This window comes from Paroedura picta, chromosome 14, assembly GCF_049243985.1.
Source record: "Paroedura picta isolate Pp20150507F chromosome 14, Ppicta_v3.0, whole genome shotgun sequence".
Taxonomy (NCBI): domain Eukaryota; kingdom Metazoa; phylum Chordata; class Lepidosauria; order Squamata; family Gekkonidae; genus Paroedura; species Paroedura picta.
In genome coordinates this window covers 24,913,802-24,932,938 of record NC_135382.1, presented here as the reverse complement: position 1 = coordinate 24,932,938, position 19,137 = coordinate 24,913,802, and the positions used below count along the sequence as shown (strand labels likewise).

General features: G+C 42.1%; 1 protein-coding gene across 3 annotated transcripts in view; it reads left to right on the top strand.

Moving 5' to 3' along the window:
• PLCG2 (phospholipase C gamma 2) overlaps window positions 1-19,137 on the top strand; it is a 66,331-nt gene that overhangs the window by 28,466 nt on the left and 18,728 nt on the right. For all 3 annotated transcript variants that reach the window (XR_013226626.1, XR_013226627.1, XM_077310579.1), the window contains exons 3-19: window positions 943-1,086; window positions 1,870-1,963; window positions 3,237-3,284; window positions 4,751-4,835; window positions 5,165-5,248; window positions 5,562-5,605; window positions 6,158-6,230; window positions 7,276-7,377; window positions 7,504-7,622; window positions 7,819-7,904; window positions 8,879-8,999; window positions 9,294-9,462; window positions 12,732-12,836; window positions 13,452-13,541; window positions 15,506-15,684; window positions 17,839-18,039; window positions 18,793-18,912. Coding sequence is in view for 1 of the 3 variants with exons in the window: in XM_077310579.1 (XP_077166694.1) it covers window positions 943-1,086; window positions 1,870-1,963; window positions 3,237-3,284; window positions 4,751-4,835; window positions 5,165-5,248; window positions 5,562-5,605; window positions 6,158-6,230; window positions 7,276-7,377; window positions 7,504-7,622; window positions 7,819-7,904; window positions 8,879-8,999; window positions 9,294-9,462; window positions 12,732-12,836; window positions 13,452-13,541; window positions 15,506-15,684; window positions 17,839-18,039; window positions 18,793-18,912 (1,864 nt within the window). In the remaining 2 variants the exon portion in view is untranslated. The remainder of the gene's footprint in view (window positions 1-942; window positions 1,087-1,869; window positions 1,964-3,236; window positions 3,285-4,750; window positions 4,836-5,164; window positions 5,249-5,561; window positions 5,606-6,157; window positions 6,231-7,275; window positions 7,378-7,503; window positions 7,623-7,818; window positions 7,905-8,878; window positions 9,000-9,293; window positions 9,463-12,731; window positions 12,837-13,451; window positions 13,542-15,505; window positions 15,685-17,838; window positions 18,040-18,792; window positions 18,913-19,137) is intronic.

Here is a 19,137-nt window from a genome sequence, read left to right as displayed (position 1 = left end):
TCTTTGTGTCATGTTTCTTCATAGCCATAAGGAATATTGCTGCATGAATTATCTTGGTCTTCAGTCGACATTCTCCTAAATCAAGGAGCTTTCCTAATTCCTTCATGGTTGCCTTTCCAAAGTCTCTGTGTCCCTCTGATTTGATGGTTGTTGTCTCCCTTTTGGTTGATGATTGAGCTAAGGAATAGAAAATCTTTAACCATTTCAATTTCTTCATTGTTAACCTTACAATTGCATAATACCTCCATATCATAACTTTTGTATTTCTGATGTTCAGCTATGATCCTAGTTTAGAATGTTTTTTTAAAAACTGTTTTTCAGCTGTATTTTTAATAATAATGTCTGCAGTCTGTGATAGTGTGGATCATTTCCAAGTAAATTTCCAAATAGAGAGACAGCTTGGTGTAGTGGTTAGGAGTACGGACTCCTAATCTGACAAGCTGGGTTTGATTCTGCACTCCCCCACATGCAACCAGCTGGGTGACCTTAGGCTCGCTACAGCACTGATAAAGCTGTTCTGACCGAGCAGTAATATCAGGGCTCTCTCAGCCTCATCTCCCTCACAGGGTGTCTGTTGTGGGGAGAGGAAAGGGAAGGCAATTGGAAGCCGCTTTGAGACTCCTTCGGGTAGAGAAAAGCGGCATATAAGAACCAGATCTTCTTCTAAATTGGAGATGACACTATTTTTGTGCTTGCAATTGTGGTCCGTGACATTTTCCATTTATATCTAATTGATCACATATTCGTCTTCTGGCATTGACAAAGAGTGCTTGCACTCGAAAGCTCACATCCTGAATAAATCTTTGTTGGTCTTAAAGGTGCTACTGTACTCTGATTTTATTGTGCTACTTCAGGCCAACATGGCTACCCATTTGAATCTATCCTTCTGGCATTGAGTTTACATTCAATAGGCATTCCTATTTTATTTTTTTCTCTTTTCAGTGGATTTGGTGGAAATAAAAGAAATCCGGCCTGGGAAAAACTCCAAGGATTTTGAACGGGGAAAAGCATCTCGGCAGAAAGATGAATTTTGCTTCACGGTATTCTACGGCACTCAGTTTGTTCTCAACACCTTAAGCTTAGCAGGTAGTGTGTTCTGTTTTACTTTCTCCCTTTTCTCTTGGCCCAAGATTACAAGCGACAGCTGCAAGCTGCCCTGTGCCCTGAACATATAGAGCCATTCACTGAATTTCTGTAAAAAGCAGCTGGATTATATTTATTTGTTTATACTTGCACTCCTAACAGTAGACACACCTAAACTGCCTTCCAGTTTAAAATTAAAACTAACAAGTCTCACATTTAAAAATAAAACACATAATCAGGATGTTAGCCAAGGGGGAAAAGCTGCAGCTCATAAACCTACGAAAAGCTGATCTTAAAACCCATCCAAGGAAAATTAATATCCAAAGGTCACTTCAAGGTGGAAGAAGGGAGAAGAAAAATCAAGACAAAGTTTCAAAAAGAAAGGTGCTTTCAATAGTAGCATTGTACTCAGTCTCTGATGTACTGTCTCTTAATTTTTCTTCAGATTGATAGAGGCTGCTTTTTCTTCTCTCAGATGTTGATCCATTTATCTCCTATACAGTGTCACTCTTTGCTTTAGCAGCCAAGAAAATATGGACTAGAGTTGCATTGAAAAAGGGCAATGTTTTCATTTGACTAATGCTTCTTGGTTAGATTGTTTTAATGCTAACTTCATAAATCATCTTCCCACTAACTTTAAAATATGCCTTCTTGTTGACTTTAAAATGCAATTTCTTTCAGTGTGTTGGTTTGGGATTGTAAAGGGTTATTGAAGAAATTAAAGCTACAGGTGAGGACTCCCTAAATTTAAGTTACTCCTTTTCTCATTGTGTTTAATTCTTGCAGCCGATTCAAAAAATGATGCTGACAAATGGCTGTGTGGTTTGAATATCCTGCTCGAAGAAGCTGTGAATGCTTCCACACTTGCAATCACAGAAAGGTATGCAGAAGATTTTTTTTCTGACAAAACATTTCAAGAGATTTGGAATTCATTGAGTTTCATGTGGATGAGGAAGCACACTGTACTATATAGAACAAAATTTGAATCCAGTGGCACCTTTGAGACCAACAAGGGTTTATTTAAGAAGTACACACTTCTTTGGATACAGCTTGGTGTAGCGATTAGGACCACGGACTTCTGATCTGGTATGCCGGGTTCGATTCTGCACTCCTCCACATGTAGCCAGCTGGGTGACCTTGGGCTTGCCACATCCCTGATAAAGCTGCTCTGACTGAGCAGTAATATCAGAGCTCTTTCAGCCTCACCTACTTCACAGGGTACCTGTTGTGGGGAGAGGAAAGGGAAGGTGATTGTAAGCCACTTTGAGACTCCTTCTGGTAGAGAAAAGCGGCATATAAGAACCAACGCTGCTTCTCTTTCTACATTGAAATGGAAGTTACTAGTCCATAGGTAAAGGTAGAAGGTGAGCAACAGATTAGCATATACCATAATGAAGATGTTTAACAGATACAAGGACCAAACAGGAATAAAAAGCTTAGTTTATGTGGCCAGTATTTTTTGGATTTAATTTTGGAAGAAAACTTAGTGAAACAAATAAATATATCAGAATTGGAGACTGATGTGTAAAAGTACCCTTTTTATTTATGGAATGCTGAGAGACCCAGTTGTTATGCTCCATCTATTTCCTCTCACACATGGAAGTAGCTAACAGCATCCTTTTCGTTAAAGTGGAGATGATCGGTTGTGCAGTGTTATGTCAGACCAGAGAATTATATTACGTTACATTTTACTGTTCATTACATTATAGTCACTTTTCCAATCTACTATTCCACATAAGGAATACAATAAAATAAAAGAGGATGTATAGCCTTTTTTTGGTGAGGATACAGGTGTAAGGACTGAATGAGATTAGCACTGTAGCAAGATAAGAAACCAATATTCCTGTTAAGTCCTGGAGGGATTATTATTCTGTTGTAATAACTTGTAATTCAGCAGTTCAGGGCATGGAATGAAAACGAGAATGTAAAGTAATTTGGAATGGTAGATTGGGATGTATTTCTCTGGTCTGGTCTGAGAAGAAAAAGTTTGGTATTTTAAATAGCTAGCTGGCTTTTTTGTCTTGAATGAGTACTGATTTATTATATTGATGTGGAGCTGTTTCTGCTTCTTTGTATCAGTGTGGGTTGAAACTGCTGTAGAAGTTTGGTCAGCTCTTCACATAATTTCTCATTGCTGTGTTTGTTCTTTAAAGCTGGCTGAGGAAGCAGATCTACTCTGTTGACCAGTCGAGAAGAAACAGGTACAGATATTGTCTTCTGTTCAATATTTGATTAGACATGTGTGGTCTGTCTTGGTTTTTTACTTTAATTGTGTTAGATATAGCCTAGGGAAAAAATGCTTCTGGAAATCCAGTCTGAGTAGGGATGTATTTTGCACTTGAACAAAAAACGTGGGTTGTATAGCGTTCAACCCTCGTGTGCAGTTTCACTGCAATATATATATAGTTACAATATTCACACTGTCTCTGGAATAAAGTCTATTGGTTCACTTACCAAATAACTTTTTAGTGCAACCCTGAACAGTGTCACACCATTCTAAGACCATTTGGCACCCTATAAGGGTATAACTCCTCTTAGGATTGCATTGTTTGAGTGGTATTGTGTTCCGGCAAGGATCCATTTTGCAAATTTCACTGTAGAATTCAAGGAAACAGGATGTTGCTGCTTATGAAAACTTTAGCCCCTACACCACAGAGCATTTTCATCTACTCTCCATATCAGCGTTTAATTCTCGTTGCTCTAGTTCAGTGCATATAATAGCAAGCATTTCCTCTAATTTATCTCTTTCCTAAGGAAGGCACAAAACACGGACTTGTTCTGGCAGAGGTTTTATTTCTTTTGCAGGAAATAACTCAACTCTGAAAATCCCTTGTTCTGGGCATCGGATTGCCTCCCTAGTTAGGAGAGGTTGAGTCAAGACTTTAAAAATGTAACTAATAAAATGATTTTAAAAAATAAATTTCAGGTTCTGGAGCAAGAGAATACACTTAACTGAGCTGGAGTTTGGGGAAAGGAAGAGCAAGGGGCCAATTTCAGTATGTTTTAGTTTATGGCCACACACGCCTCTGTGCTTACATGTGTATTTAGATAAGAAACATTGTACAAAGGAACAGTTGTGAAGTGTGGAGGATTTGTGCGACAGAAAAGCCTTTGCAGCTGCTATAAATTGTGCCCCATCTGACCATAATATTGGTTGTTGTGTTGTGTTTGTACCACAGAACAGCACAGCTGATATCACCCCAAGATACTCTTTCTTTCTTTCTTTCTTTCTTTCTTTCTTTCTTTCTTTCTTTCTTTCTTTCTTTCTTTCTTTCTTTCTTTCTTTCTTTCTTTCTTTCTTTCTTTCTTTCTTTCTTTCTTTCTTTCTTTCTTTCTTTCTTTCTTTCTTTCTTTCTTTCTTTCTTTCTTTCTTTCTTCCCTTCCCTTCCCTTCCCTTCCCTTCCCTTCCCTTCCCTTCCCTTCCCTTCCCTTCCCTTCCCTTCCCTTCCCTTCCCTTCCCTTCCCTTCCCTTCCCTTCCCTTCCCTTCCCTTCCCTTCCCTTCCCTTCCCTTCCCTTCCCTGTTCAGTCTCCCCAAATGTATATTAGAAAGCACTGAATTCATCTACCATTCGCCATGTCTGCCGATGAAGTACGATCCATGCTGCTTCATCACCTTGCCATAACAACTTTGCTGTTCTTCCTCCTCCTTATTCTCCTATTTTTCAGCATCAGCCTTAGGGAACTGAAGACTGTCCTTCCCTTAGTAAACTTCAAAGTGAGCAGCGTGAAGTTCTTGAAGGACAAGTTTGCAGTAAGTATGTGCTGACCATATCTTTAGCTCCAATTTACACCGGGGAATGGTAGAGGTCAGGAAGGCCTGGAGGATCATTGTCCATGGGGTCACGATGGGTCGGACATGACTTTGCACCTAACAACAATAACAACCAGCTCTGAAAGGTTTTTAATGTGTGGAAGCATTTAAAGATAGCAGTTGGATGACTAACTAGCATAAATTCATTCAGCCTACAGGGTAAGAGGATAAAATGGAGAAGGGCAGAATGCTGTTTTAAGCCACTTTGGGTCCTTATTGGGGAGTAAAGCGGGGTATAAAATATCTAAAGAAATATTTTCTTTTCTCAGGAACTGAAGACTGTGAAAGAAGAACTTAGTTTTGAGCAATTTCATTTGTTCTATAAGAAGATTATGTTTGAACAACAGAGAGTGGTAATTATGAAACTCTTATGCCACATTTTTGGGGGCAGGCGATGTCTTAAAGTGAGTGTTAGTTACTTTAAAATAATACAGCATTTTCCTGGAAGGCAAGTCTTCCACTCAGTGTTGCATGCAAACATGGTTCTTTAGTTCCTTCTTCGAAGAGTCAGAAGAATAAATATCCGTTATGAAATAACTGCATTGCTTTGAAGCCATACTGAGTGGGCTTGCCGAATAAGGAAGGGCTGGAATAAAAGTGGTTACTGTGAATTTGCCTTTCATCATACTTTCCTCTTACATGTTTTCTTTGTCGTTTCACTCTCAGATTCTTGATGAATTCAAAAAGGATTCCACTATGTTCCTTCTAGGGTGAGACATCTTAACATCTAATTTTATGTGTTTCAGGTTTTGATTTTTATTGGCCCGGAAACTTTTTGAAGTATGATCTTCTGGAATCCTGCTGTTTCACTACACTGATTAGTGAGGCAAGATTAGTGTGTGGTTGTGTCTTATGACATAAAACTCATAAGCAGTATCGTGGGTGTTCACCCAGTTGGCAAATGGAAAAATATCCCCTGGGCAGATTGAATTTACAAAGCTGAGTTCTTCTGAGCTAGCCAGTAGATGGCTGAAATATAATCTGGTACAGTGAGCAATTACATTAATACATATCCCCCCTCCTCCATATTTTCCTTTCGGAATAACTATAAAGCATATGAATTTTTTTATGGATTGCTTCACTGGTGTGGTTTTAACCAGGGGTAGTAACCTGTGGTCCTCCAGATGTTCATGGACTACGGTTCCCATGAGCCCCTGCCAGCAAATGCTGGCAGGGGCTCATGGGAATTGTAGTCCATTGACATCTGGAGGACCACAGGTTGACTACCCCTGGTTTTAACAGTATTCTCCTTTCTGTTGTAGAAACACAGATCGTCCCGATGCTTCGGCAGTACATTTGCATGACTTCCAGAGATTTTTGCTACATGAGCAGCAGGTATGATGACTCTAGAGGTTTTATTCATCGCTGCTCTCTGTATCTACAATACAGCAATAGGCACAGTGTCAGTAAGTTTGCCTGAGAAATGTTGTGTATTACATACGAAGCATAGTTTGAAGTTCAGACCCGATAAATTCATAGCTAGATCCAAAATCAATCAGATCAACTTCTTGTATCAGTCTGGTTTGTATATTGAAAATCTTCTGTGGTCTTATTAGTCTTCTTGGTTCGGGGCAGATTATTTATTCATGTCCATCATTTGTTGCCCATATTTCTTGTTAAGATTCAAGTATTACAATATATATATATAGTGAAACTAGTGTCTTCTGATAATTGGTTTCGTTTTTTGTTTCATTTTAAAAATTTTGTTTGTTTATTTATTTGACTTGTATCCTGCCACCCGCGGCAAGGTGTCTTGTGGCGGGTTACAAAATAAGCCCACATAAAAGCGATCCCTGTTTAAAAACCCATTAAAAACCATCAACATACAGTTTACAAAACATGGCAGTAACGGACACCCTCGTTCCCAACTGGTGCAGCTACTCACGGTGCCAGGGGGATACTTAAGCCAACTACACCAGCCAATGATCTAAAAAACATGGTAGCAGCGTATTCCTGGGGGGCCGTCCGATCTTCCATTGAATCCATTAAAGCATCATTAGGGTGGTTCTGGACAGTCATGTAGAATATACAGAGAAAATATATACAGTGGATTTTAAACAGGATTGCCCTGTTGATTGCGTGAGCTGCTTTTCAATAGAAATGAGTGGGTCCCTTCCTCTGGATGACCACGAAAGCTTTCAAAATACATTCTTGAATGCAGGCCTACTTCAGTCCCATTTGCTCATGAAGTTATACAAAGTTATGGTCTGTTTTTTTAATTTTAAGTTGCTAATGAATCTATAGAATTACGAGAATATGCCATGAAATCTTGGGGAAAGCAAACTTATGGGAGGCTTGTAAAACTTTGTAATGTTTTATTGCCTTTGGAAACAAAGAAAAATTAAAATGCTTTCTGTTACTATTTTTGGGAATATTTTAGGAATCTTGGGCCCAGGATCTGAATAAAGTAAGAGAACGGATGTCTAAATTTATAGATGACACTATGAGAGAAACGAATGAACCTTTCCTTTATGTCGATGAGGTAAGATAAGACGGCTTTTGTAACTGCTTAGATTTGGGGGGGGGGGGCGTGTTATTACTTCAATGTTGAAAGTCAGCATTTTTTAAAAAACCAAAATGTATTTACGTATCTCTCTTTGAATTTCAGTTTCTTACGTACCTTTTTTCAAAAGAGAATAGCATCTGGGATGAAAAGTATGATGAGATAGATCCCCAAGATATGAATAACCCTTTGTCTCACTACTGGATTTCTTCTTCACATAACACGTAAGTTGCTAGAGATCTGTCTCCCCAATCTTTTAAAAAATTTTCTTAGAGTTCTTCCTTCTAATGCAGGAAGGAAATTAGAAGTTCTTCCTTCTTATGCGAGCACTGGCAGGGGCTCCTGGGAATTGTAGTCCATGGACATCTGGAGGGCCGCAATTTGGCTACCCCTATTCTAACGCTTTGCTTTGTGGTGTAGATACCTCACGGGAGACCAACTTCGTAGTGAATCTTCACCAGAAGCCTACATCAGGTGCCTTCGAATGGGCTGCCGGTGTATTGAGTGTGAGTTCCCTGTTCATGCATGTTCAAATATGGGCATATCTGTACTAGGGTTGGGAGAAGAAATGAAACCACTTACACAATGTCATTGGAGAGCATCACATGGGCTGTTGGGTGTGTTCAGATGCAACTGTTTCCATTCCTTCAGACATGGTTTGGACAGTGGGTGCAAAATGTGTTCTGGTGCCTTCCAGCTTAGTGTAGTGGTGAGCTCTGATCTGGAGAGCAGGATTTGATCCCACACTCCTCCACATGCAGCCAGCTTGGGTGACCTTGATCTAGGCACAGTCCTGTTAGAACTGTTCTCACAGAGCAGTTCTAGCAAAGCTCTCTTAGTCCCACCTATGTCACAGGGTGTCTGTGGTGAGGAGAGGTGATTGTAAGCCGCTCTGAGACTCCTTCAGGTAGTGAAAAGCGGGATATAAAAACCAGCTCCTCCTTTTCCTTTTCTTGTTTTATCATTATGAGTAAACTATGGGGAAGCAACTCTGAGCACACGAAGAAGGTGGACATAAAAGTCCTGAGTGGTCATGGTGGCTTTTTTCCTGGTATACCAGGAAAGTTTCTGTGATGTTCCTCATTTTGCCTATAGAAAAATTGCTCTCCCCCCCTTTCTAAAATGATTTCCAAAGTACTACCCCCACAAATACCTGACCTTTTTTTAGCACAGTGTATTGTGCTACATACAAGCAGAAGATAAACATTGATAGTAAGCCTTATACTGTTTATTTTCTTACGGCGACCTTGTATACTTTTCAGGGCAAAGACCCTGTATGGTGTTCAGAGGTAGTTTTCCATTGCCTACCTCTGCATGACAACCTGGGAGTTCCTTGACTAAGAAATTCCCTACTTAGTTCTGATGAGATTGGCCTAGCCTGGGCTTCTGCTGCTTTTAGCTCAAGCAGTCCTGGAATGATTGGAAATGATATATTGTGACTTAAATATTACATTTCTCTTTCCTCCATCGCCTACACTAGTGGACTGCTGGGACGGTCCTGATGGGAAGCCGATAATTTATCACGGGTGGACACGGACAACGAAAATTAAGTTCGATGATGTTGTGCAGGCGATCAAGGAGCATGCCTTTGTAACAACTGAGTAGGTATTCAGTATATTTTTAATGGGGAGAGTTTCCCTGTGAATAAAACAGGAAGTATGGTTTTCTGCTATAAGGACAATAGTATAGATGAGCAGGTTTTAAAAATATATAAAAATTTAACTCCCACCCATTCGGGAAACCCTTCCAGGGCTGTCAAGAAACCCCAGGGTTTTCTGAAACCCTGGTTAAGGAAGCCTGATCTAAATGGTGCTCTTATACATATACCCCCCTTTACTAGCCTGGGAAAAGAAAATTGCAACCTTCCTTCTCCCCTCTGTTTTCCTTTGTCTAAGGTTCCCTGTGATTTTGTCAATTGAGGAGCATTGCAGCGTAGAGCAGCAGCGCTACATGTCCAAAGTGTTCAAGGATGTGTTTGGGGACCAGCTTCTCACCAAGCCCATCGAAGCGAGTGCCGATCAGCTGCCGTCCCCAACTCAGCTGAAAGAGAAGTTCATCATCAAGGTACGTTCAGCATTCCATGAGACATGGGTTCCTTTCCTATGCCTTTTCCTTCTCCTGTTGAGTCAAGTTGGTAACATTTTACAGTAACATTTTACGGTAACATTTTACAGTTCTGTCTGGATGCCATAGTACTCAGTAAGGAGTAGGGTTGAGCGCTTTGGTGCGATTCAGCCACCTCGGCAATCACTGAAGCCTGAGGCAGCCGGTGCCGTGGAGAGGAGGGGGCGAGGGCAGTGTGCCAGCTGGCAACCACATTCAGGCTGGCGACCTCTTGTGCCCGTGTGCGGCCACCGGCTGGCTGGCTTGCTGCCCCTACCCCTACGTGCTGCGGCACTGACCTCCTACGCGCCACCTCTGGCTTTGGTGATTGCCAAGGCAGCTGAACCAAGCTGAAGCACCCTAGTAAGGAGCCTAGGAAGTGCATGGACAGGCATTTCCACCTCCCAACCCAGGGCTTGTTAGGAGGCGCCAGATTCCTAGAAAGCACTGCCCACTCTGGTTCTTTCTTTCTTTCTTTCTTTCTTTCTTTCTTTCTTTCTTTCTTTCTTTCTTTCTTTCTTTCTTTCTTTCTTTCTTTCTTTCTTTCTTTCTTTCTTTCTTTCTTTCTTTCTTTCTTTCTTTCTTTCTTTCTTTCTTTCTTTCTTTCTTTCTTTCTTTCTTTCTTTCTTTCTTTCTTTCTTTCTTTCTTTGGGGATCTGGTTGTTTATCTCCCTGTGTTCTGCCTTCCTCACTCAAGCACAAGGCGGATTGTAATTACAACAGTATAGTAGGTGCAATTGGCACAACTAGAGAGCATCTCACAAAAACACTCTGTTTTTGTGGAAAGCGGGCTTGCAAGACTGGAACAGTGCCATGAAACGTTTTATTGCATGCAGTGAACCATGTAATAAAGCTGAATAACAGAAAGTCGCAATAAATAGGAAGACTACCTTAAATTCAGCAGACATTAATTACATCCGTGTTCCTTTTATAAGACAGACCACCTGAACATTTAATACCACCACAGCGAACTACGCTCTTGCTTTCCTGTGTGCAAATAACATTCTTTGTATAGGTCCCCTGGGTTTTAAACTGGAGAGCTTATAACTCAGTGATAGTGCACATGTGTATTTGATGTGTTGAAGGTAATAGATTCAGTCCCAGCTTCAGTCTCTGGTTCGTAGGAAAAAACCTCTGCCAGGTTCCTGGAGGAGAACCAGTAAGGACAAAACTAGACTATACTGCATCTCCTAGTCTACTACAAGGACGTGAACCCAGTTTACTGTGTTTTTTAAAACTCCCTGGTAGTCTATGAGGGCCCATTCCCTTTGGGGACTGTGTTTCAGAGGGATGAGGGTCTCCTGTCCCTTCCCGTGCTTGTGTTTGATATCTGAAATTGTGACCGCTTTAGCTGTATTTGGGGAAGACACGAACCCCTCATTCCCTTAAAGAACGGCCCCGGCAGGATTGTGCCCTTGCGAGGTTTTGAAAAAAGTTTGAAAAGTTTATTTTTAAAGCCTTTAAATGGACCCTGCGGCAGCCTAGGGAACCCAGTTTTGCCCTAAGACTACAGAATGTCCTGTCTTAATGCAGGACAGCCTCATATAAATGCATGATACTGACTGTCTTCATGTTAGTAATAGAATGTGTGAGATGTTTGAAGAACAGGAGGGTCCTTGACCGTTCTGTGCACCGGTAGGGAGCAGTCAGGACTGTGACACCCATTTTAAGCATCTTCCTGTTCTGTGTGACTCTGTGTTTAGTATCTACCGTTGTCTCCATGCAGATGTAATGCTGCTACTTAAAACTTTAGGAAATGCAGAAAATTTCATTTGGCCATGGCAGCAAGGTGAACATCTGTTAGGAGGAACATTTTATACTGCTACTGTGAACAGTTCTTCTGTGTTAAATGGTTCCAGTCCAAACAGCCGGTGTGCTTATTGACAGGAACGCAGGGTGGAACAAATCCTGGAAACGCCAGGGTGTTTCTCTGGAAGGCATGAAAGAAACACTGCTAACACTGCTTCTTAAATTGACCCATTGAGGTGTGAACTGCTTTGCTGTAACAAACAAGAGTCTCTGTGTAGGGAAGCCTGGAAGTTGAGCACAGCAGTCGTAGTGAACATAGAGTGCCTTGACTCTTAAGGTCATGGTGGCTGCACATGGTGCAGACAGAAACACAAATAATGATCATAGTTTTCAGCCAGATGACTTGATTAATCAGATAATGTGACATTCGCATAGTGCAGGGGTAGTAAAACTGTGGCCCTCCAGATGTCCATGGACTACAATTCCCATGAGCCCCTGCCAGCATTCGCTGGCAGGGGCTCATGGGAGTTGTAGTCCATGGACATCTGGAGGGCTGCAGTTTGACTACCCCTGGCATAGTGTATGCATTGGGAGGAATAAGTTCTGCGGGTAAGAATGAAGTTTATTAATTAGCAAACAGAAGAGCTCCATTTCACAGGCCCTGTGGAACTGCTGTGCATAATAGTATAATCTTCTGTTGAATCCTCCCCCACCCCCTGCTTAGCCTTTTCCCCTACCAAACGAGAAAGCCTTAAATGAAGTTCCTTGATCTATTTTGGTTGCTATTCTTGCTCGTTTCCCCCAGCTGTAGGATATCATTTTTTGTAAGGAGTGAAGAAGAACTGTATGTAGTATTTCAAATGTGGCTATGCTGCTATGAGAAGCAGTCTGGTAAACAAAACCTCTGTTTCAAGACATGGCTATAATTCTGACAAAGGGGGAATTCTACTGGTATTATTTCCAAAGAAGCATACAGACCCCCTTGTCCTGTAACTCAGGGGTAGTCAACCTGTGGTCCTCCAGATGTTCAGGGACTACAATTCCCTTGAGCTCCTACCAGCAAACGCTGGCAGGGGCTCATGCGAATTGTAGTCCATTAGCATCTGGAGGACCACAGGTTGACTACCACTGCTGTAACTGAAAGTCAAGTTAACCTTCTATACCTTTTGTGATTCATGATTACTTTCACTATTGAGTGAGGAAACTGACAGGGGTGTGATCCAGACTAAACAGGCAATTCTGTTGATCTTCCCTTCCTGCTGCAAACCCTTTCTTGTCATTCCTCAGGGTCCCCTGTCTCCCAGAAGCACCCTTTCATGGAGTTCACCGGACTGTACTGGGAGGAGGGAGGCAGAGAATTTCCAGTCTGCCATTGGGCAATTTAGCCTGGGTCCATTCCTCAGTGAAGAGAGGGTTGAAAAATCTTCTGTCTTGCTGTTGTTGTTTTTAATGACGGTGTTGTCGTTTTGTGTTCTGACTAGCATAAAAAACTGGGACCCAAGGGTGATGTCGATGTGAACACAGACGACAAGAAAGAGGAGAAAAAGCAACAAGGAGAACTCTATATGTGGGACACCATAGACCAAGTAAGCAGTTTTTGACGTCTGCTCTCTGGCACAAAGCCAGGTCTGTTGCTGACCTAACCGTGGTTGGTGGTTTGCGCTTTTTTTGGTACTCTCTCACTGGAATGCTTTCTTCAAAGTTTTGACTGTCAGATCGAAGCATGGAGAAAAAAAGTTATAACTCCCATATCATGACAACTTAATTGGCTAAAGTGTTGTTTCCTGACTGATTTAGAATGCTAATGTTGAGCTTCAGCTTGCATTCAACTCTCAGGCTAAACTGAAATTTGCCAAGATGGTCACTGTTTGTTTCTTGTACTTGCTTGCTCCCGTCTCTTTCCCTTTCCCTGCTCACTAAGGATTCCTGCTGAGAAACAAAACGTATTGGCAACTGTGATTTTGGTGTCCTGTTTTCTGTCTACACTATGCTGTGTTTTGGGTTTTAGTATTGTTTTGATGGTTAGTAGTTTTGGAGGCAGAACGTAAGTATTTTGACCCAAGTTCTTAAAATCCAGTATGATAGAGATGAATGAATTTCTTCTGAAGTGGGTAGAGGTGCTAGGAGGATGTCATTACCATGTTCCCTTTTTCTGGTTGTGATTTTTATCCTCTACTTTCTCCTGTCATTTTGCATTCTAGAAATGGAACCGTCATTATTGTGCCATAGCCACCGAAAAGCTTTCATTCAGTGACGCTTTAGAACAGAACGCTGAAGAAGAAGCATCAAAGGTAGGACAGCGTCAACAGATGTCTGACTTTTTTGTGTGTTTTTGTTTGTGTTTCCCTTCTACTAAAGAAGTGGAAATCTGTCTTAGTTCTTTAACAAGAATTGAATAAACTCCACTTGAATCAAGTTTTGTTTCCAGGCTTTCTTCAAAGCTGCATAATCTCATGTTATTTCACTGATGATTCTTTAGAACAGTTGAAGAAAAGCTTAGGAAAAAATGTTAAAATTAGTTCACAAGAACTTGGGTCAGCTTTAATCCTGGCAACATACATATGGAGGAGAAAAACAATTCCTCTAATTACGGCCAGGCTTAGCTATGACCATATATTTTTGGTCCTGGGTGCTGCACACTGGCACTTAATGTGCCAGTATGTTGGTTAAAAGATGAACGTATTGAAGTTCTCCCAATTTAAAGGGATAAATTACACTTCTTGTTGCGTACTTGGATATATGACCCTTCTGATAGCTAAAGCCAAGTGCCTTTGGGATGTTCAAAAGAAGTGATAAGGAAGTACGGGCGAGATGTGACCTTGGAGAGAGATCTCCCCTGGAAGAAGAAGAAGAAGAGTTGGTTCTTATATGCCGCTTTTCCCTACCCGAAGGAGGCTCAAAGCAGCTTACAGTCGCCTTCCCATTCCTTTCCCCACAACAGACACCCTGTGGGGTGGGTGAGGCTGAGAGAGCCCTGATATCACTGCCTGGTCAGAACAGTTTTATCAGTGCCGTGGTGAGCCCAAGGTCACCCAGCTGGCTGCATGTGGGGGAGCGCAGAATCGAACCCGGCATGCCAGATTAGAAGTCCGCACTCCTAACCACTACACCGAACTGGCTCTCCTCTCCTGGGAGATGATGCCTGTTCTGTGCCTCCCCTGCTCCATGGTTTGCTAAAATGGGCAAAACTGACTGCCTGGGTGGCCATCATATGGACCGTCAGCAGATCTGTGACTAGAGTTTCATGTAGTATATTTCAAGCGCCAAGCAGCAGCTCCCCACAGCCTTTGTAGGTCAGGAATACAGCAGGAGGAGAAGGATTAAACCCCTGTTCCTCATGCTGTGTGGTCCTGATCCAAATTAGACCTCTGTGCTCCATGGAATTGAGTTCCAAGCACAGAATTCCAGGTGCACGTCTAATCCACTCTTTCTGAGATGGCAACTTGTCCACCATGTAGACATCGTAATTTGTGAATTTATTTATTTAGAATCATAGAGTTGGAAGGGACCTCCTGGTTTATTACACTTAATAGTCCGCCTTCCTCCTTGGTGGGACTTCAAGGCAGATTACATAATAACCAATAAAGTCCCCAATCCTTAAAACCATACACCTCCAGAGGGCAGAAAGAAAAAACATCCACCCCCTCCACAACCATCCACAAAGGGTTCAGTCGATGATATAGCGAAGCCTGGGGTGGGGCCCAGTGCTCTTAAACAACCTTGCCTCAACCTGGCAGAAGAGCTCCGTTTTACAGGCCCTGTGGAGCTCTGACAGCTCCGTCAGGGCCCTCAGCTCTCCTGGAAGCTCATTTCACCAGATTGGGGCCAGGACCAAAGAGGCCGGGAATCACTGATTTATACCCGCAGAGCGAAGAGCCTTGTGGGGGCGTAATCAGATAAGCCATCCCTCCGATAGGCAGTAGATAGGCAGACAATCTATGATTGTCAGTAGTTTTGAGATTTGAATCAGGGATGACTTGGTTACCATTTCAGTCTTTTAGCTGGCTACCCTAAAAATTGAAACCCTTTTGCGTTTTATTCTGGCAGATGTCACAAAGTAAAATTATACATTGGGGATGTTCACTGGTGTTTTGCCTTTTCCCCTCTTTAGTGGGAAGCAGGAATGTAAACGCAGTAAATAAATGCTACAGGGTTGTCCTAATCTTTTAGCATTTTTTTTTAAATCGAAAAGATAAATGCTGGAGGCATAATGGGACTTGACTCGGAACATTTTCTTTTTCCTTCCGTGGTCTAGGAGGTGACACGTACAGAGCTCCACTGCCATGAGAAGTGGTTTCATGGGAAAATGAAGGACAGCAGAATCACCGCGGAGAAGCTTTTGCAAGAATATTGTGCCGAAATGGGTGGCAAGGACGGAACTTTCTTAGTTCGGGAGAGCGAAACTTTAGTGAATAAGTACACTCTGTCATTCTGGTAATAAACGGATGGGTTTTTATTTTTTACTATAGGATAGAATGTTTTTTGTTCTTCTGTAGGAGCTACATTTTGATGCACACAGCAGCATGAAGAATTGAGTACTGAGGAAAGCTATCTTTGGGGGCCTCACTGCAGATGCTGTTTTTCTGCCCCTAAGCCATTCCCTTCTGCTTTAATCAAGCTGATTTATTTTAGCATCGTACCTTTGCATCCTGACTCCCTTCCACCTTTCAAGTGGGGTATAAGGGCGCAGGGCTCTCCATTCCAACTCGTATCTGACAAAGGAAGCTTTGGCTCTGGAAAGCTTAGACTTCTGGGTTTGTAAAGTGCCACTGGACTGGAATCTAGCTGTTCTACTGCAGACCAACATGACTCTCCACCCCCCAGCAATATTCTGTGAAATTAACCAATATAAAAAATTACTGTAATAGTAAAAATGGTCTAAACTGTGATAGAATCCTGTGTAGCTAGGTCTGGCTTAATACCATTTACAGTACCTCCAAACTGTGCTTTAATCTTTCCCACCATTGTTCTGGTGCAGTATTAGCACAGCACTCTTGGGCAAGTGGAAAAAGAATGTCCCCATTTGGGCTGGTGTGGCTTGTTTTTGAACTTTGTTCTCTGTTTCCTGAGTTTGTTCTCAAGCACGGCCTATTTTGCTTTGATCATTGTAGGTTTCTTGAGGGAGACCTTTTAAGTTGGGAAAATGCATCTTCTTTGTGCTTTGTTCAACACTCATTTAACACACAGGCCAGCGCAGATGTAGCATTTCTGATCCACCTAACCATGTTTTGATCAAGAGCATAATGTGGTTTTCTGATCCCTCCCCAGCCAATTTGCCATATGAATTAAGTCAAAGAAACTTCTGTCTTACAGAATTAACTTTATATTCCCACTGTCATGATGGTAGTTCTTAGTCTGAGGAAGAGTGCTTGCACTCGAAAGCTCACGCCTTGAATAAATCTTTGTGGGCCTTAAAGGTGCCACTGGACTCTGATTTTGTTTTGTTGTTCTGTCTTAGCTGTTTGCAACATATTACAACTGTGTTTATGTTAATTCCACTGGCTACCTGTTCGCTTCCTGGCTCAATTCAAGGTGTTGGACATTACCTTTGAAGCCCTTCATGCCCCAGGGCTCTTGTTCAACCCCATCTTCTGGTAGATTCCCATGTATCAGCTGTTTGCCAGGCATTATGCTCACTATGGTGGATGGTCTGCCTGGGAAAAGTCCAGTTGCAGGCTTTATCTGTGATAGGGCCAGTCCTTTGAAAGAGTTTACCAGGATGGGAGAGGTGGGGCTCCTTCACTTTCTGCTTTCAGGAAGGCTTTCCAGAGGGCCTGTAAAGTGGAGCTGTTCCACTGGGCCCGTGGTTGAGGCCAGAAGAATAACATCTGGGCCTGCCTGCTAAAATGCCACCCATAGTTAGACAACACCAAGCTTTGTGCAACCTCCATAGGGACAAATTTTTAAAGATGATAAGGCTGTTCTGACTGAGCAGAAATATCAGGGCCCTCTCAGTCTCACCCACCTCACAGGGTGTCTGTTGTGGGGAGAGGAAAGGGAAGGTGAATGTAAGCCGCTTTCAGACTCCTTCGGGTAGGGAAAAGCGGCATATAAGAACCGACTCTTCTTCTTCTTAAACTGTGTTGTCAACTGCCCTGCTTTAAACTTTGTTGTAAACCACCCTGAGATGGCAGTGCTGATATGGGCAGTCTATATATATTTAATAATAATTAAATAAACTGCCCTGAGCCCACCAGGAAGGGGAAGAATATAAATATATTATTAATTATTATTATTTCAAGGAGTTTTTGGTGGTGGATAAATTAGTTTTGCAAATCTAGCTTTGAGGCTTTATTTTTTTTCCCAACCTCTTGCATTGTTTTCTGGTGAAGCTTATTTTTTTAATGTATCTTGTCGGCCATAATTCTAGTTCTGATATCCTATGACCTAGATTTCACCATGTCCCCAGTCGTGTTTTGCCTATCAAGTCGAAAAATACCAGCTTCCTGCCATCTCCCCCGCCTTCCCCAGCATCGTAGTTTGTTGCACTGTAACAGAACGAACCAAGAAAAGGAACTTGTGGGCAACTCTGTGGATGTGATTTAGAAAGCTAACATGTATGTTCTTTTCCACGGTCCCCTCTGCTAGGAGATCGGGCAGAGTCCAGCACTGCCGCATCCGTTCCTCGACCGACGGAGATACTGTCAAATATTACCTGACTGACAACCTCACCTTTGATAGCATCTACGATCTCATCCAGCATTACAGGGAAGCACATTTGCGATGTGCTGAGTTTGAATTACGTCTGACCGATGCTGTCCCCAATCCTAAACCTCATGAGTCAAAGCCGTACGTACAGCCAAAAGGAAATTCTAGGGTGGGGTTAAAGGCTATTTTTGATGCGGAGGTTTACTTTTGGTCACAGCTATTTTGATCTATGGGGAAATTTGAGTTTGGGAAGAAGGGAAAAAACAACAACCCAGCAACGTGACCTAACTAAAAAATATAGCTGTTTGGTGTGGGTTTATGGATGTACGGAGAGTGGAATTTGGCAGCTTTTGGGAAACCGAATGCCTGCAGTCCAACATACAAAAAAAAGAGATTTTAGTGCTTGACTTTGAGTCCTTTCTTTACTGTTTGCTTTTAAACTTCAGCCAGAAAGCAGGACCTCTCAACACACCCAGGCCTGACCTGGCAAGCCGTGGGGGGCAGGGACCAGAAGAACAGGGACATGAGAAAAGAGAAAAGGAGATTTTTCAAGTTTTGTCGTGCTAGCAGGTGAAGAAGAATCAGGTTACAACTTGCTGCAGGCTATTATCTGAAAGGTCTACCTTTCACCTTTTAAAAATTACGCAACATCTGCCCTGATGAGAAGTTCTGGTGAACTCAAAAGCTAGTGGGCCACTGTGTATTACTGGTAAAGTTGCCAACCTCCAGGCGGTGGCTGGAGATCTCCTACTATTATATTTGATCTCCAGGTTACAGAGCACCTGGAGAAACACACACAAAAAAACGTTATTAGCTATTGTCTAATGCACACATTTATCATCTGATAAATTTCTAATTCTTCCACCACAACTGTTTTGCCTTTTTATTTGATAGATGGTACTACAGTAACTTGAGCCGAGGGGAAGCCGAAGATATGCTGATGCGAATTCCTCGGGACGGAGCCTTTTTGATAAGGAAGAGAGAAGAACCCAATTCATATGCCATGACTTTCAGGTGAGAAATTCCCTTTGTCAATGTAGCAGTGACACAACATATCAATCATGAGGATTCTAAGAGATGAGATGGAGAGAGAGAACATTAAAAAACAGCTTGTAATCTGTAAACCTCCATGTACTTTTGGGGACTTCCACCTGTTCTGCCTTCCCTCTGTCTGAGACTGTCTCAAGCATGTGAACTCCTTCCCTTAGTGCAGTGGTCCCCAACCTTTTTATCACCAGG